Source organism: Biomphalaria glabrata, chromosome 10, assembly GCF_947242115.1.
Source record: "Biomphalaria glabrata chromosome 10, xgBioGlab47.1, whole genome shotgun sequence".
NCBI lineage: Eukaryota > Metazoa > Mollusca > Gastropoda > Planorbidae > Biomphalaria > Biomphalaria glabrata.
This window is the reverse complement of record NC_074720.1, coordinates 6,364,907-6,378,975: the sequence shown is the minus strand read 5'-3', so window position 1 is coordinate 6,378,975 and position 14,069 is coordinate 6,364,907. Positions and strand designations below refer to the sequence as shown.

Below are 14,069 nucleotides of genomic sequence, written 5' to 3'. Positions count from 1 at the left end.
TGTGTGTGTGTGTTTCTATGGTTACGGTAAGAGGTTAGCGATTGGTTGGTGGCTATGCAGTGTGAATGACGCTTGATTATCGGCTCTGTAATAAGCTGTCTTGGGTAGACCAGACGACTCTAGAATACCGGAGTGTAAAGACATGTTTTTATTGCAAGTTTAGATTTCTTAAAAATATAAATTTAGTTCATCTCGAGTTACATTTGTTTATATTGTAATAAAAGTTATATTTAGTGGTGCTTAGAAAGTTATTTCCCGTTTTATACGTTCAAATATAATACGCCTACAGCGGTTTAGTTGTCTACCAGCAGTTTGGTGCTTTAAGTCAAAGCTGAATAAACATAAACGTCCTGACAACAACAACGGTATTTATTTTGTTTAAAAATCTAAACAACTAAATTCTAAAATGAAAAGTTTTTTTTTTACATGATTGAAAATCTTTTTCTCCTAACTCGATACAATGACGGAAATGGCCGAATTCTCCCCCGTTACCAGCCGAGCATGCGCAATACTATAAAATATATATAGCTCAGTGCATATGACTCTCCCCGATCGGAGATCCAATTCTTACAGATCATAAAATTCTCCAATATTTTTATTAGACGCGCCCGGCGGGTCACATCTCTTCTGCTCTTTTCTTTCTGCACATTTTTACGTGAGAGTTGGGGGGGGGGGGAGGAAAAGGGGGGGGGGCAATGTTTGTGAGATATAGTTAGAATGTGGATGAAGAAAGAGAAATGAGTATTACAATGGATTCTTGGTCAGTGTACTAATAAAAGAAGAAACATTTGACTTTCAAGATGAACTTGCTGAGCTTGACATAGAAAGTATCGTTACAAGTAAAATAAATAAAAAATCTTTTTAAGAAAAAAAAAACAAAAAACCAATCTCATCTATGGGAAAAACAACACCGCAATTACTACTATATTACCCAAGAATGTAGAAGTTCGCTTTTTCACTATCTTACAAAATAATTAGCTCCGAAAAATTAATTCACTAATTTGTTAATTTTAAAATTGTTTCGTGTTTTGTTTGGTACAATAACTAATTGCTTAAAGTTTTTATTATAGGAGAATGCGTGCTCTTTTTAAATAACACAAATTAAAGTTTATGAAACCAAAAAATCAATTTTATTTAATTGGGTCAATCAACGTTGGTATCTTCAGTTTGAAGAGAAGGAGTTAAAAATAGGATTCAGGCTTTGAGTAAAAGTGTTTTTAATAGTTAGATCAAGAACCCAACTTATACATAGACACTGATATTACAAATGCAGAAACAGGCACGACCTTTACGGTATTTGCTGTTTGTTTTTACTCGCTTCGGATGTTTCTTCAGATAATTACATACTATCCCGTATCTCCCTCAGGTCAGGCTTCGAACAAAGGACCATCGAACGACACTACGGAGCGCATACCACACAACCATTCAGCCGAAACTCATTTGTTCAGTGATAGGGCTTTGCTTACATAAAAATAAAACATTAGTAATATAGAATGTTAGGGCGTTCAAATACATCAGTTTTTTTTTCATCATGTGTTCCTTCTATTTCTTCTTTTCATTATTTTTAAGTTTTGTTTATATTTTGTTATTATATTTTTTTTTCATTTTTAAATGATGGAATATTTGTTTTCTTTTATACCATTTTTAAAACACACTTAATTCCCATGACGTATACACGTTTTTATGACAATTACAGAGTTGCTGTAGTAAAAAGAATCTATTATAAATCTAAACAATTCATTCTAAGGTAATGCCTGTCCTAATAAGTCAACAATGCCTTTACATTTATACAGATGGGTCTGAGTAAACAATTACTCACCCTGACATTGGTGGATCTGAGGAAACAATTAACTCAACCTGACCTTGTTTGATTTGATTAAACATTTAACAGTTAACTCAACCTGACGTTGTTTTAATTAATTAAACGTTTAACAGTTAACTCAAAATGACCTTGGTGGATCTGAGGAAACAGTTAACAACCTGATCTTGGTGGATCTGAGGAAACAGTTAACTCATCCTGACCTTGATGGTTCTGAGGAAAGAGTTAACTCATCCTGAACTTGGTGGTTCTTAGGAAACATTTAACGCATCTTGACCTTGGTGGATCTGAGGAAACAGTTAACTCATCCTGACCTTGGCTCTGCCACAAGCTCCCCACCAGTGAGCAGTAAATAAAACTCCATTAGTCTGGTTACACCCAGACGCTGTCAGGCTGCCAATACTCTCATTGACCATTGGCTCTGAGATGACCTTCGCGTGTCTTGCAGACTTTACTTCTGGAGATTGTCAATGATCCTCCCTTCCCTCCCCCCCACCCCCGCCTTATCCCCCATTCAATCTCCTCTCCAACAGCTATCGCCCTAGCTTCAAATGGCGTGATGGAGTTTCGCGGCAATTAATTGCTCGATTCTTGGAAAATGTGTTTAAACTAATTGGAAAAGAAAGAGAAATGATTGCAGGGTTCACAGACGACTAAATACTAATGCATATTAATGTATATTTTTAATATCGTCACCAAAATGGGGATTTGCACTATTAATTTTAAATTTTAGAATTAATTTTAAAGTTTAAGTGATCATAGTAATGTCTATTGGGTTACAATTTGCATTAAATATGCGTTTTTAAGAACGTTAAACTTATATTAAGTGGAATTGTTTATATTAGTTTGAATCAGCCATGTCATTAACTATGTAATAGATCTAGTCTAACAATAAAACTCTGTGCGATTAGAAATATTTTTACCAATAGTTTTAGTTCAGCGCTATTTCATACTTTTTGGTATTCTCAATACGCTATGATCCTAGCACTTGTCTGGGCCTGTTGGGTTACAAGGCGGCGGGGAAAGAAAGGGGGTATCTGTGTGAATGTTTCCATGATCGCTTTTTAAATGCATTTTAAAAAAAAAAAAGTTTCTACGACTTGAATCGGAGCTCGAGGGTTCAAGCCTCCACCAGAGGGAATAAATCTACATATATCACCACACCAGTCAAGTACAAATTTCTTCCCCTTGTTCGATACCAAAAAAAAAATAAAAATAGTTAACTAATTCGTTATTTTTTTTTAAATTGATTTTTGCTTTGTCAGGTACAAGAAATACTTGTGCAAAATTTTAAGTTGAATTGGGATTGGGTGTGAAGACTTGTTTCGTCTACCTGTTAATGCTCCGATCTTAAGTCACACTGATTAATGTATTTGCTATAAATGTGTCAAAACAAAGTCAACAGCTACAGGTTCTCCGAGGTAGAGTCTTTAATTAGTTCATTAGCTGCTGTTTCAAAATATTGAACCAATGGTGAGCACTAAATTAAATTTACCAAAAAAAATCAAGGTTACAAAGACAGTTTGTGTGGAAACACAAACTCAAAATCGGCCCCCAAAGTGGTCCACTTAGAGTCTCCACCAGGATTCGAACACGGGACTTCCGGTTCCAAGTGCTTTACCCCTCAGCTACAGCATCTCCATATATTCATTTAGCGTACACTTATATTTTTTTAAAATAATAATTATTAACCTTATCCATGCCTTCAAAATTAATAACTAAAAAAAGATTTATTCTTCTAACAAAATTCGATCAATTGGCAACACGAAAAAAAAATCTTTGACCTAATTTAAGCTACAATTGTGTACACATACTTAATTAGACTTTACCCTCGCAAATAAAAATTAATATATCCATTCTCATTTGTCATACAAACTAGACATAGATCTAGGCTTAGATCTAGCTAGATCTAGAGTTATTGGAGAGTTATCTAATTTATTCTGAGAACCTCTGTTTCCCAACATGCCCACTATAAAAGATTGTGGACTTAAGTGGTTCAGTAAAAAATTAACTATAACCTATGCAACCTCTACAAATAGCTATATAAAAGGCAAACGTGATAAATCAAGAGATAACGAGAGAGAGAGAGAGAATGAGACACAAGGAGGCAGATATAAAAAGTTAAAGAGACAGAGTGAGAAGATTAAAGAGAAGCGACAGAGAGAAGTAGTCTGAGAGAAAGGTAGAGAGAGAGAATGAATCAAATAGAGAGGCATACACCACGATAGCAGACGTGACCTACTTGTGTACTAGAACTAAGGCTCAACCCGCCATGTCCATCAATAACAAGCACACACACTTCCCAGGGTGCTTTCAACCGGAAATGAAAAAAAAAAAAAGATCTCAAAGAAATCAAAGAAAAAATGGACATCCCATGATCACCTGGAGGGCATGTCACGACAAGGTTGTGCTAACGATTGGCCTTGACTTTAGTGGACTGTGATGAACTATGATATTTGAAGAATAATGTCTGCCCATTGCGAGCAGTAGACTAACTTAATTAATACTAAAACATACCTCCATTTCTCACCATTCCCTTTCTAAGAAACTCCTCCTCTCATTGCTACAGAAAGTCCAGCACAAAATGTATGCAAATAAGTATTAATACTCCCATCTATAGGATTGATGCTCTAAGCGATTAATTAGCTCAGACAATGAGCAGAGCTCACAGAACGGAGGGTAGAGATACGGGGGAGGCAGGGATGATTGACGACATCTTTCACTGTATGAAGGCCACAACATCAGACAACAACAGCGGCCTTGACCTCTGGATGGAAATGCTTACCATATATTTTTTTATTTGTTTTTACAAAGCTTACCTATTACATCCGTCTGTCTGTCCGTCCGTCTGTCTGGGTAGAATCTTTTCAACATTATTATTTTTTTCTTAGTTCCCAATCTCAGATCAAGTTAAAGTTCGCACAATCATTCAAAACCGAAGACAATGCATGAATCAAGCCAAAACTAGCCAATAAATTATGAAGTCAGTCGTAATTTATTATTTTAAATATAAAATGTTGTAACCAAATGGGAGATAAGCCTTGTGTAGAGAATAGGTAGTTCGCTAAAAATTGTAAGCTAACAAAAACAGACTATAAAATCTTCTTTTTTGAATAGCTCAGAGTCAAACAGTTCGGCCTTCCATCATGGGGGCTCAAGCTCAAAATCAGACTAGAACAACTTTAAAAAAAAATCTCTTTTGACAAGGCAGCACTGAAACCTTCTCCCAGAGACCATCTCCCTAAACTTGTCACCATAGCGCAGTAGCAAGCAATAGGCATGAAAGTTGCGCTAAAAAAAAACAATATTCCAAATCGGGCAAATGTATTATTGCTAGTCTGGCTCGTTAATAAATTAATTACATGTTTAATTCAAAATAACTGATGCAAATTCACTATATATAACTTAATATTAGCTTTGTTTTTTAACTAATTTTTTTTTTTACTTCTATAGAATGTTCAGAGCGCTCTGGTCTAGTATCTTTATGTACTTGAGGGTGTGGGGTTGGACTTATTATTATCCTTTTCTAGAATAACCCATGTTGTACTAAAATAAACACCCAGTATGTTAATGAAAGCTTTCATGCAGCTATTTGGAAAGTCAAATTGTGCATCATTAGCAACTGTACAGACAGCAAAAAAAAAAAAAAAAAAATTAGCATTTTACTATAGGTGCTAACATTTGTTTATATTTAAGATGGCCACCAAGGTAACCGGAAGAATATATCAAATTTATATATAGCTTTTTTACGTTGGGTTTTAAAGTGGTATAATATAAGTTGTTAAGTTAAATCGAAAATCGAAAGTAAAAAAAAAATCCACTACAATTGCCCATTTTTATACCGAAAAGAGTTTTCTACCAAAAGACCGAAACCAAACTGCTCTACTTATTCCGAGCTCCTTTCATATAATCGGATTTTCTCATAGCGCTTAAACATCTAGACATCTAAATGCAACAAGAAGACAGACAAACTGAAAAAAAAAAACATTTTAAAAGTTTTCAGCCTCTAAAAATCGAAAAGTTTGGTGAAAAAAAAGTTGTTCCTAATTGATTATTTTTATAACTTCTAACTGAACGAATACTTCGTATTTAAATGTCCACAGATGTTCTCACGGCCAAAGACATCTCCGGCCAAAATTTTCTCAGTATGTTGAGGGCGAGGTACCCTGGCGTCCTTGCCAGCGAGGTAGATATTGACATCGTGTACGACGCCATAGCCAGGTCTTGTATTCTCTGGACGAGCAGCCTGAACGACAGCCAGAGCGAGGCAGGGACCAGCAGGTACGACGTCATCGCCCAGAACAACGAATCTCAGAAGAGGACGTGTCCGGAACACATGGATTGGATATACGGATGCGGGGGCAACCGAAGCAGCATGGGGGACAATTCGACGCTGCTGAAAGGGAGAGTCGTTAAGTCAAGCTCTTTGGATAGTGTGGAGACGCACATTGCTAAAGCATTTCACATGGCGAGCATCGCAATACTCTCTATATTAGTCATTCAGGTAAGTGCCTACTCTGTAATGATAAGTGCATAACATTTACAAACTGGATTCCCTAGGCAGGTGTTTTGTAGACGCCTCTACCACCTTGGGCTGGCGTGGTAGCTTGGGGTCCTGGGTTCGAATCTCGGGGAAGATTGAGATTTTGAAACTCGGGATTTTTAGGGCGTCAACACAGCTCTAATGGGTACCTGACTTTAGTTTGGGAAAGTGAAGGAGGTTGGTAGTTGTGCTGGCCACATGCCACCCTGCTCGTTAACCGTTAGCCAAAGAAACAGATGACCTTAACATCATCTGCCCCATAGATCGCAAGGTCTTGGAACATTACTTACGTTTACTTTATTACTATCTTGAAGTTTCAGTATAAATGCACCTAAAATATCAATGCATCTAAAAGCAAGACATGGTCATGATGAGAGAAATAAGAGTTCTTGTAAATTTCATCTCATTTCCTTATTTTCTTATATTTAATATTCACATTTTGTTATTAATTATACATGTTTTAAAATGTGGAGGTCCTCTAGGTGGGACTCGAAAACAGGAATCATTTGTGGGGCAGTCTTGAATGTATGACACACAACCAGGCAGACATCCTGATGACTAATCATTAATGATGATTAAGTTTTATTTAAATCTCTCATTAGCATTCTCACGCATACACTCTTTAATGTATTCTTGTTTTGTTTTACATGTTTCGGATGTTCATTCTGATTTTTGAAGATAATTACATCCTAGCCGAAACCTAACCACAGGACGACGGGTCATGGCAGCGGTAGTTCAAACCCTAACGACATTCCACAGCGCATACTCCACCACCAGGTTTCAATCTTGATCAAAATGTACATTGTAGCTTTTCCCTTCAGAAATATTTCTATACTCAGAAAGACACAAAGATAAATGCAGATTCCCCATTCTATATGCTAGGACGAATTTGTACAAAGGCGCCTTTTCCCCTAGTGCTATTAGAGAATGGAATGGGTTGGCTGAGCCAGCAATAAAAAACCAATGACTTGGCAGTATTTAATAAGATAAGATAAAATAAGAGATAAGATAAGATAAGATAAGATAAATGAGCAACTTAGAAACCTTAGAGCATTAGCAACCTTAGAAATAATGAGAAAAGACGATCCTGTACTAAGTTTTAATCTGTTTCGCAGAGTGAATGCCCTTTTGTTTTAAACTATTTAAACTATCCCCTTGTTTTCTGACCTTTGAACCAGTGTTTATCTTTTCAAGCAAAGATGGAGGATATACTGCCCCCCCCCTTCCCCGTCATTCGCTGTCAACATCAGTCTGCCATTATCTCCGTCACGAAGTCTTCTTCTTCGCTTAATTAGCAGGACTCTAATGTTTCAACTCTAATTGTCGTGGAAGATGGTGGCTGTCTTTTCAGTGTCGTCTGCTCCAGTTTCACCTTACAAGCCAAAGGTAGTTTCCAGAACAACCTATTTCACTGACCTCTATATTAATCCAACTTGGCAATGTTAGCATACTGGTTTGAATGGATGTGTGTGTGTGTATGTGTGTGTGTGTGTGTGTGTGTGTGTGACTTGCTAACACTGGCGAGTTTATGTTCCTACCTTGGGTCGCTGCTAAAACGGTGTAGGACAAACATGTTTTGTAAATGGACGAGACATCTGTCTTAAGAGACTGCTGAAGTGTCTTGTTCGATATTGATTACTTATTTATTCTATTACATGTAATTTTGAAACCACGAGATCAATATAGATCAATATAAACGTGATTAAAGTGTTCATAATTAGAAAAATAGTGTCATTAGTATGTGTCTGAGAGACCTCTCGCGATGCTCTAGAGGTTCGCAAAGACCTTCCCACAGGGAACTGTAGCTTTTAAATTATGGCTTTTATATAGCGCTACTTTCATGCTTATAGCATGCTCAGAGCGCTTTGGTCCAATCTCAGTTGTGGACCAGGTGGGGGGGAGGGGGTATCTAGGAAAAGTTTTTTCCGTGCTGCCTTTAGGAGCTCAGTAAACACAACTCTGCCCGAGTCGGGTGTCGAACCTCGAGCCCTTTTCATAGGTAGCCAAGCCAAGCTTAGTTTCAGCGCACTTAGCCTCTCGACCACGAGATGAAGAAGCAGACAGAGAAAGCGATGGGAAGACAACATCAAAGAATGGACAGGCCTGTCCCTTAAAGAGATTCCGTCAAGGCGAAAGACGAATGAAGAAAAATGGTGGACAGATCATGTGTGGTGCCCAAAACGATCCAACAGACAAAAAGATAAGTGAAGTGAATAAGTGAAGTGAAGTGAAGTGAATAAGTGAAGTGAAGTGAATAAGTGAAGTGAAGTGAAGAAGTGAAGTGAAGTGAAGTGAAGAAGTGAGACCAGTGCCATCATTAGTGGGCCCTGGGGGGGGAAGGGGGGCTTGACCACTTTAGGGGCCCCTGCATTAGGACATTCTACATCAAGACATGATATATATATATATATATATGGCACAATATTTAATGTAAACAAAAAATGAACACTCATTTAAGAGCCCCCCCCCCCCTTAAAGTGGGGGCCCGAGGGGGATTTTCAAATTCTCTTTCCCCATTCCCCCACCATAACCACGCAACTGAGTAGGACAATATATTCCCAAAATTCTCTTAGAAAGACACAGACAGAGATATAGAGACACATGCATACATTCCTCGTCCCATATGCTAGGACAAATTTGTACAAATACTCCTTCTTCCCTAGTGCTATTAGAGCATGGAATGGGTTGCCTGAGCTAGCCAGGAAAACCAGTGACTTGGCAGAATTTAAGTCATTGGTTAATATGCATGACTAAATGCATGACGCGTAGGACGTAATCATCTTCTTTTTTGAAGTAACGTCTGTATTATATAAGATAAGATAAGATACATGTTGTGCAAGTACTATCTAACAGAATCAGAGATTAATGGACTCTAAAGCCCATGCATCTATCAAGAAAGATAACTCTCGAGAAATAGTCTAGACAGAGTTAAGGCAACATTGATTTGCTCCACCAATTAGCTGAATCCTTTTCTTCCTTTTTTTTTCCATTTCTTTTACCGCCGCAACAAATAAAAAGAATAGAGAAAAAAAGCTGAAAGATGGAAGAAGTTGAAGACCGCAAGTCGGGAACATTTTATACAAATAAAAGGGGAGCTAAGCGAAGTCTGACAAGGAGGAGATAATTCTCTGGGTAACATCTTATCTGATGGTCCACTAAGAGCGTGTGTGTGTGTTTGAATGAGAGAGTGAGTGAGCGAGAAACAAATTCAACTAGAGAGACAGATAGACAGTATGTTTTCACGTCTTCTGGCCTGTAAAAATATATTATTTATTGGTTAAATACAAAGAACTATTTCTTAGGCATCTTTACCTAGTATAGAACTAACATATAGATGCAGAGAAAGAACACATCCTTTAAATCACCACCTTTGCGCTCTGTCAATAGCGTTACTTGTGTAATAGTCTGAGAGAAATCGTATTAGAAGGCCTGAACACTGACTTGCAACGTCACAATGTGTGGGCAGTCTTTTGTCTTGGATAGAGCCTCTTTCAATGGCAGGCCTGTCCATTCTTTTAAGTTGTCTTCCAATCACTTTCTCTGTCTGCCTCTTCTTCTTTTTCCTGGTACTGTTCCACGAAGTAAGGTCTTAGTGAGCCATTGATACCCTGTAATATGACCATAGGAATTTTTGCTTGCGTTTTTTTTTATACAATAGTTAGCAGGTCATCGTGGGGTCCATTGTAAATGTGATACCCAGAATCCTTCTGTAGCATTGTATGCAGTGTACCGTAGTAACGTCATAACCGCCTAGTTCCCATACATTAGCAGCATAGCTGCAAGAAGTCTGACGTCAAGACGTCTGATAGGTTGGAGATATTTTGTCTTGCTTGTAATTTTGTTTCGTTCTCTAGCGTGGTGTATCTAAGAATCCAGTTTTTTAGTGAGCTCCAGATCTCTGAGGCAGTGATGGATCCGCGTGTAGACATTCAGGTGCTTACCGTCATGTTATGGCCAGTTGACTAATGCCATCACTCTTAAATTAAGTTTGCAAAGATTGCGGCATTAGATGACCCAGTTTGATCATGATAGATAATCTGGATTTCTGCCTATTGCACACACATAACATTATATACATGAAACGATTTACGATAGTTGAAGACAGGAACTCTCTCTTAAACTGGATCCCCACATTTTTAAAAAAATATATTTTTTGTAAAAAGAAACAAATTCTTAAATACTCACTTTTTAATTTTTATGAATCCAGCACATTTATGGATATATTGATATTAAGCTTGAACAACGTAGGGGCCTTCACAAAATATCTTTACAAAAAAGACACAAGACACCGATTGCAAAGACTAACAGACATAAAGACTCTTTCTTTCACCGGTAATCATATTATTAAATAAAATTCAACTATTTGATATTAAACCGTTCACATATAAATTATGACTTACGTTAGTGCGAATGTATTTTTTGGTTTTCTAGAGTTATAATGTTTATTTTCGTGTTTTTTTTTCGGTGTAAATCACAAATTGTAAGATACATTTCCTCATGGATAATAAAGATTATTATTATGCTGGATACGAAAGAGCATTCAATCTCTGGCACTGCCAGGGTCGAGTTTCGTTTAAGAGAAACAAAATTCATTGTAGTCCCTTTATCAGTGTCCACCGAGGAGTTTTCTGGCGATGTGGCAGGTCTGCAGCAGTAGCGCCCTCTGACAGGCAACGAGAATCTTTCCCTCGGTTGATATAACAATGGTGTATATATTATTATTAATTTCGAGCTATTTTGTCTTCATCTATTTCGTCGGGAAATTAGTGCTACCCAGTTACGCTGGGCAAGGCACGTATCCCCTATGGAGAGACGAACGTATGCCAAAGGCAGTCTTTTTTTGGTTGAGCTAAAAGGTGGTCGACGGGAAACGCTTCAAAGACCAGCTTAGGCATCAACTTTCCTAGGCTGACATAGAAGAGAGCACCTGGTTGCATACCACCTCAGAACGAAACAGCTGGAGGTCACTCACGAAGGCCGCGGGATACACATTTGAGACCAAAAGAAAATCCGCTGCCGAAGACAAACGCAGACGCGAAAAGAAAATCTAAATCGACCACCTGTGGACAATGGTTATGCTTGCCCTGAATTCGGCAAATATGTAGGTCACAGCTGGGGCTGCGCAGCCACGGGAAATACTGCACTCCTCACTAATCTTCGGACTCGAAGACAAGCCTTATTATTATTATTTTGTTGTACACTTTTTTGTAGGCTTCTGCCACTCCAGATTTTGTGATTGTCTCGCAAGATAGAAAGAACCAATGGAAATCTACTCAGTGCTTGACCATGGAGGTTGTCAATATTGCACTTCTCTGTGTCTTTTTTTTTGTTTATTACTCTCATCAGTAAGCGCCATTAGTATTTATCCTAAAATATTCGCCACAAGTATGTTTTCTCATTTGGCAGCCACGCAGCAGTAGAAACTGGGAAAGACGTTTAGCTATTCTTAAGATCAATCCACTAATGCGTATAGCAGTTATAACTACTGTCAGATCTTAGTCAAAGAAATGCCGCCACTTGTGGCATTTTGATTGCTTTTCATGGTGATGCTGTTACCAAAGTTGGCACTGCGACAACACTAGCGGTCTAAATATAGCGTCTGATATTTTGTAATAGCAACACTATAGGTCCGTTAATGGCACGATATTAATTTATTTTCTAAAAATAGGAGCACCTGACGTAAGAGTCTAAAAATACATTTTATCAGCTGCATGTTGCTTTACGGAGTCTCAGATTTATCTTTATGGCAATATGGCACAGCTCTGCAGAAATCCAAAATCATTTTTATTTCGTTCGTGTTGATTTAATGAGGCTTATAAGAGAGGGGGGGGGGGCAGGGAGAGAATAGGGTTACCGTTTGAGGTGGGGGGAGGTCTCAGAAGGATCTGTTCAAAGCCCCAGCCCTAATTCACTAGTTAGAATATGCAACTATTAAAGATTCAAATTTTCTTTTTCACGAGGTTTACACGCGGCTGTAGATTTTTAAATTATTAACAAGAAAAACTTAAACATTACATTTAAAAAAAAAAAAAAAGCTTCTATAAAGTGTAATTGTATGGAATGAACCGTCATGTCATTAAATTCGTAATGGATCTAGAAGAACAATAACAGATCTGTGCGATTAGAAATAGCATTGTTTTTATTTGGTACAATTTCATGCTTTTAGCTTTCAGCTTTCTGAATGAGCTATGATCCTATCACTTGTCTGGACCAGTAGGAATAGGGGAGAGGCGGGAAAGAAGGGAGTGTCTATGTGAATGTTTGATCGCATTAATTAAAAATGTACGGCTGGAATTGACGCTTTTGATATAGAGGTCACGGAGGTCATAGAACTTGAAAGCTCAAGCCTCCTCAAGGGGACTAATTCAACTTATACCGCCTGATCTGTCAAGTACAAAATCTTTCCCTTGTTCGGTACACAACAAAATAATTAATTATCTATTGGTAATTAACTAATTGGTAAAGTACAAGAAATAATTTCAACTGAGATTGGGTGTGAGAGAACTAATGTGTATAAACATTTTACGACAAACAAAAAGATGATAAAAACTTTGTAAAAAGTTGTTTTTATAAATTAGATGAAATCATTTTTTTGTACAACTTCTATGAAATAGGACAGTTGCGTCCATATTAGGGCTTTCTTTTTTAAAGATTCTGAGGTGTAACAATTATACAATAACATATAAGACACCAGACAAAGAACTAGATTCTGAGGTGTAACAATTATACAATAACATATAACACTCCAGACAAAGTACTTGATTCCGAGGTGTAACAGTTATACAATAACATATAACACACCAGACAAAGCACTTGATTCTGAGGTGTAACAATTATACAATAACATAGAAGACGCCAGACAAAGTACTAGATTCTGAGGTGTAACAGTTATACAATAACATATAACACACCAGACAAAGCACTTGATTCTGAGGTGTTACAGTTATACAATAACATATAACACACCAGACAAAGTACTTGATTCTGAGGTGTAACAATTATACAATAACATATAACACACCAGACAAAGTACTAGATTCTGAGGTGTAACAGTTATACAATAACATATAACACACCAGACAAAGCACTTGATTCTGAGGTGTAACAGTTATACAATAACATATAACACACCAGACAAAGTACTAGATTCTGAGGTGTAACAGTTATACAATAACATATAACACACCAGACAAAGTACTAGATTCTGAGGTGTAACAGTTATACAATAACATATAACACACCAGACAAAGCACTTGATTCTGAGGTGTAACAATTATACAATAACATATAACACACCAGACAAAGTACTAGATTCTGAGGTGTAACAGTTATACAATAACATATAACACACCAGACAAAGTACTTGATTCTGAGGTGTAACAATTATACAATAACATATAACACACCAGACAAAGTAGTTTACGAGACTCGGACTTTACAAAGTGTTTGATACATTAGTGTATAGCTCCCAAACATCTCTAACGGAACCTTTTGCACATTCCCAACATTTGACGGTTTGGTTCAATGTACACATTATAAGACACATTTCCTTTACAAAGACTTTACAAAGTTCTATCATAAATACAGGTCGAAAATAAATTTAGATCCAGAAATACATCTGTAAGTATTGTACGTTGAACCTAGCACTCTCGTTAAACAAAAATTTCGATGTATTGAAAGAAACGATGCTCACTTTTGGATCTATTC

General features: G+C 37.2%; 1 protein-coding gene across 1 annotated transcript in view; it reads left to right on the top strand.

The window, feature by feature from the left end:
- Positions 1-14,069, top strand: part of LOC106051433 (uncharacterized) — a 245,402-nt gene that overhangs the window by 160,420 nt on the left and 70,913 nt on the right. The window contains exon 5 of the mRNA XM_056043751.1: positions 5,923-6,323. Within this exon, the coding sequence (XP_055899726.1) occupies positions 5,923-6,323 (401 nt within the window). The remainder of the gene's footprint in view (positions 1-5,922; positions 6,324-14,069) is intronic.